Raw genomic sequence first — 5,449 nt, forward strand, 5'->3', positions numbered from 1 at the left:
GGTGATCTCTCCTCGGTCTCCAACTCTCCAAACCAATCCATAACTTTTAATACTGATATCGCTCAGCATTGCCAAAAAAACACACTCCTCCTTGGAAAAAACAGAAACATCTGTCAACCACTGGCTCATTCTACAAACAGATCAGGTTAACACAAATCAAGACCTATATAGGGACTCACAGAACTCAAGTAACATGTTCTCCAGTGATTTTTTTACTCTTACTTGACTAAAGAGTTGGGTCGCTGCTTTTTACTTCTACTTCTTATTCTTATTTCAATGTTATGTTGTGTGTCACCACAATTGTCATTGTTTGATGTTACCGGCGTCTACATTTATGTGTATATGACTTGTGTGTGTATGACTTTCATATTGAACTGCCACATAATAAAACAGAAATGGTTGAAAGAGGCCTGAACATTTTCTGGATTGTTTAATGGGTCAATGAGGCTGTTTTACAATAGAACACAGAGTCTTTTGTCAAAAATAATGTGCTGTGCATCTTCATCCTTGTTTTTCGTCTCAAGATTCTAGATTTGGGTAAAGCCAAACTGGCGATAATGTGCTCAGTACTGGTGGGGGTTAAGAGGTTGACTACGACTTGGTAAAGTACAGGCCAAAAAAGGGGAAAAGTCCTGCTTCTTCACAGTCACAACAGAAGCCTGCAGATTGTTGTACTCCTTTGAGATATTTTAGATGCCTTGGTGGAGGTCTACACTTTGGTCTGACCTGAAACTATTCCGGCTCTGGCTTTAGTGACCTCACAACTGGACTCTGTGAATGCGGATTTCCAGTCGTTTCAGTTGGATCTCGCGTGCCAGCGTGTTGCGCCCAGCTGCCTCCCGCTTCTTCGCGTGGGAACGCCGGTGGGACCTCAAGGAGTCCCGCCTGTAGTACATTTTGTCGCAGTGATCACATGGAAAGAGCTGCTCCTTGGTGTGAGAGCGGTAGTGATCGTTGTAAGTCATTAGATATGTGAAGACCTTCCCACACTGGTCACACACGATCCGCTTCCGAGCGTTCTTCTTCTGCGCGGAGTCCGTTTCAGAGTGAGTTTGAGCGTGACTGCGGAGTTCCTCGGGATGAGCGAATGCTTTTTTTGTGAGGTTTCGCCACGTGACTTCGTTTATGTTTTTTCAAACTTGTCAGTCGACCGAACGCCCGTCCGCACTCATCGCACACGTGCTTTTTCTCTCCTGTGTGGATGACTTGGTGATTTTTCAAACCCCCCGATTCTGAGAAAGACGCTCCACAGAGGTCACAGGTGTAGGGCTTCCCTCCTGTATGGACGCGCAGGTGACTATACAGGCCACGCTTGTGTAAAAACTCTTTTCCACAAAGATTGCATGAGAACTGTTTTTCCACAGGGCCTGTATGAGGGTTCAGATGGTCATTCATGTGAGTTTTCAGATAAAACTTTTGGGTGAAAGACATGTCGCAACGCTCACACTTGTACCTCACATTCTCATGGTAGCTTTGCTCGTGTCTTATGAGGGCATCTTTCCTTCTGAATGTTTTCCCACACTGGCCACAGATGTGAGGTCGACTTGCCAAGTGGCAGAGCTTGTGTCTTTCTAAATGACTCCGAAGGGTAAATTGTTTGACGCATTTGTCACACTGGAGCAGCCCTTGTCCCGAGTGAATCAGTTTATGGCTTGCTAAGTAGTATTTGTCAGAGAAGGATTTTCCACAGACATCACAAGGGAAGCTCTTTTTATTATGAGTGCGTTGGTGGTTTTGTAATTGGCCTTTCATGAGGAAGGTCATTCCACACTGTAGACAGCCATGTTTCTTTTCTCCGTTGCGAATGAGTCGATGAGCTTGTAAACTTGACTTGTCTTTAAAACATTTCCCACATTCGTCACAGCTAAAGCTTCGTTCTTCCGTGTGTACGACCGTGTGTCTCATAAGATCGCTTTTTAATTTAAACAGCGCTTCACAGAGATCACAGGCAAATGGCCTTACTCCAGTGTGGTCCATCAAATGTCTTTTTAGTGATTCCTTCATCCTGAACCTCTTCCCACACTGGTCACACGAGAAAGGCTTCTCTCCGGTGTGAACCCTCATGTGGTGAATGTGATCTGTTTTTGTAGTTGACTTCTTGTTACAGTGGGGGCAGCTGAGTAGTTTGTTTCCACTGTGGAGCCTCTGGTGCCGCGTTAAAGTGTGTTTGTGGTGGAAGGACTTCCCACACTGCTCACAGCGGTGCGGTCTCCCTCCAGAGGTTTTGGGGGCAGTGTCACAGTGCTCCTGTTAAAACAAACAACAGAATTATTCAACAGATAATCAATGCTCCCAATGCGTTATGAAGGGACCAGGGAAAGGTCCCACCTCCTCTAACCAGTGTTAATGTTGTCTGTAATTAAAAAAATATATATTATTAAAATATGTTGTCAAAGTTAACACTACCTCCAACTTGTCACATGTTTGATTAGTGTCTGTTTCTGAGCAAGAAGGATTTTTCCCACCTCCAACTGATACGACACTATGGGAAAAAAATTCACAATGTGATTATTATCTGTTTTTATATTGTTATATATTGTTATTATAACATGTTTGCCCCTTTGTTTGCTATTAAAAGGGGAAGTTGTGTATTTGGCATGGGCATCATAGGGCCCTAAGCATAATTTGACTTGGGGCCCCTCATTAAACTTGTGCTGATCGGTTAAATATTGATGATTGTGCTCTTGGTGCATGGTCCTGTGTTTAAGCTATACAGTATTTAGCGTTTTGCCTCTTGAAGGGAAGGGCCCTTTCAGACGGCATTAACAACTACACACATTTCCCACACATCAACCGTTCAAAAATAATGTTCAAAAATAATGTTGGCTACATAAATGAACAGAATGTTATTACTGTGTGTTATTACTGTGTTAACTATATTAAGGGTTGTACTGCAGTTTTCTCAACACTGTTTTTATTATTTTCTGCAATAAAACACGATCGGGCCATAAGCAGTTGCTTAGTCTGCTTATGAGGGGGATCGCTGTGTCGTCACGTCCGAGGCACTGGAGGGCAACGCAAATGTATTAAATAGATAAGAATAGTTCCATGGTGGGTCAAAACATCGTTCACAAATCTGTGAAAAGATCGGTGCTGTAAAAGATCTGTGATTCAAATAAACAGCTCTTCAAGCTCGGAAAAATCCGCTGTTTGCCCACCAGTCACCACAACATCCGGTGAAAATCGTGTAAATAAACAATAACAGCGATCTTCCTGTAGGCTGGGCCCCCTATTAATAACACATTACTTACGCTTATTTACATACTGGTATGTTGATCTAAACTTACACAACTGTTTGAAGGTTTGGGGTCACCCAGGCCAGTTCCATCCATCCATCCATCCATTTTCTTCCGCTTTATCCGGGGCCGGGTCGCGGGGGCAGCAGTCTCAGCAGAGATGCCCAAACTTCCCGGTTTGGGGTCACCCAGGCCAGTTCCATAGCTTCTCTAATCAGCACAACAGTTGTCAGCAGTGCAAGCATAACTGCATGAGGGTTTTCAAATCATTAATTACCCTTTAACACAAATAACTAACACAATGTAGCATTAGAACACTGGAGCGCTGCGCCTCTGCACCCCAAATCACCCGTTTCCAGCTAGAAAAGGCTTTCACAACATAAACAATGTCTAGAATGTATTTCTGACTAGTTTAATGTTACGGGATCACTGAAAAAATAAGGACGTTTTAAGTTAACCCAATCTTTTGAGCGGTAGTACATTCAATAACATAGTCTTCATATTTCAAAAACTACACTCTATAAAATTTAAAGAGCCTCAGTCCTCTACCATGAAGAATTAAAACATCAAAAACATTACAACAGTAACAGCGGACACCATCTGATGGTAGTGTTGTATTATACGTGACCAGCAGAGGGCACTACATCCTACGAGTGATGATAGCATCCATAGAAATCATTCAAAATAATGTATATAATATAATAAAAAAAAAAAAAAATCATCTCCTTTTTGAAGGTGAACATCTAAAACCTAATGCAACATATTATTTAAATCTGCTCGACTGCTCGTACAAAGTAAACCCATTCATCATTTCCCCTATCTAGTCTAGCCAAGCCGTGTGTTGTTAGCCGAACGGTATCTCACCATATCTGTGTCCTCTTCGCCTGGGGGGGCTTTGAAAATGTTAAGTGACTTAATGTCAGACAGCTGGGGGAACACAGTGCGCTCTCCGTGTAAAACACCTTTAGGTTAGTTTACAATTAGGTTTGTTATCCTTCCATGCTAACGAAGAATAGCGAACATGCATACTTTTACTTCCTCTGCAAAGTTCGCCGCTACAGCCGGAAATGACGTCACCATATCAAAATAAAAGACCCTGACATTTCATAATAAAGTATCCTGTTAAAAGAAATGATGATGGGACGAGTAGAGTATACCACACAGTGGCTGTTTCCCAATTGCCAGGATCCTCGGCGTCTCGACCACTTCGGACGTCATTCATGTCATCACAGCGCCGCCAAGTGGTGTTCCATTTCACCTGGACCACTCGCCCCCTCGCAGCTCGACTCCTCCGTTTGGCTCATTTACGAAGGATACAGCAGTGGATCCTCCGCTGCCTCGGAGAGCTGAAATTACCCATGATGCACTGCAACATAGTTTCTTTTTTCTTTTCTCGCAAAACTTTATTAGTTTGAACTCACTTTAAAAAAAAGTTTTGTTCCACATAAACAGTTTCCTGGCCTCTGTTGTTCATAAAACAGTTGTTTTAATAAGCATAGATTGACACGTGACCTGACGCAGCCGCTCGCTCCGGAGGTCGTTCCATTTGAGCTCAAAGGCGGCGGGGAGAGGACACTCCGCTCCGTTTTGGAGGAGCCGCCACCGAGGACGTCAACGAAGTGGCCAAACGGAGGACGGATCCTCGCAATTGGGAAACAGCCAGTGTTTCTGAAGCGCTGAAGCAGGTGTCATTAACATTCTATGCCAGGGGTGGCCAACCCGCGGCTCTCGAGCCGCATGCGGCTCTTGGCCAATCAGAGTGCGGCTCTTTGCATGATTGGAGATGTTTAATACAATGCGGCTCTTTGCAAAATAATTGGTAAATATTTCCCATAAACTGTAACAGTCTTTGACCAAAAATCCAACCATCGTCCTACAGACCATGTTTCCATCTCTACATGAATGAGAGTCCGTATCTCTCTCCTTTTCGAGGCAGTGTGTAAAAGGAGCCCGTGCAGCCTCACTCACAGCGGGATGTAGGATGAACAACAGGCAGGCAGATCGTGGCACTAGGATTAGCTTCTGTGCTTTTCAGATTTCTGATCAGCTACTCTTTATTTGATGTAATTTGGACACATATTCACAGAAAAAGATCAAAATTAGGAAATGGAAAAAAGCGGAGCTCTTATTAAGCGTATGATGCGAAGCGCGACATCGTAACGCGGAAATACGCAAAGTCATGACTTTTCTTTCACACGTTCTATAACTGTAAC

At 43.5% G+C, this 5,449-nt stretch overlaps 1 protein-coding gene across 1 annotated transcript; it reads right to left on the reverse strand.

Moving 5' to 3' along the window:
• Positions 1–775: 775 nt before the first annotated feature.
• On the reverse strand, positions 776–4,286 carry LOC306965328 (uncharacterized protein). The gene is made up of 2 exons (XM_079559660.1): positions 4,101–4,286; positions 776–2,247 (listed from the first exon to the last, which is right to left on the reverse strand). Exons 1-2 carry the CDS (start codon positions 4,101–4,103, stop codon positions 1,042–1,044), a joined length of 1,209 nt encoding a protein of 402 aa, XP_079415786.1. The 5' UTR covers positions 4,104–4,286; the 3' UTR covers positions 776–1,041.
• Between the last annotated feature and the right edge of the window lie 1,163 nt (positions 4,287–5,449).

This window comes from Gobius niger (genome assembly GCF_951799975.1).
Source record: "Gobius niger genome assembly, chromosome: 7".
In the NCBI taxonomy this organism is placed as follows: Eukaryota; Metazoa; Chordata; class Actinopteri; order Gobiiformes; family Gobiidae; genus Gobius; species Gobius niger.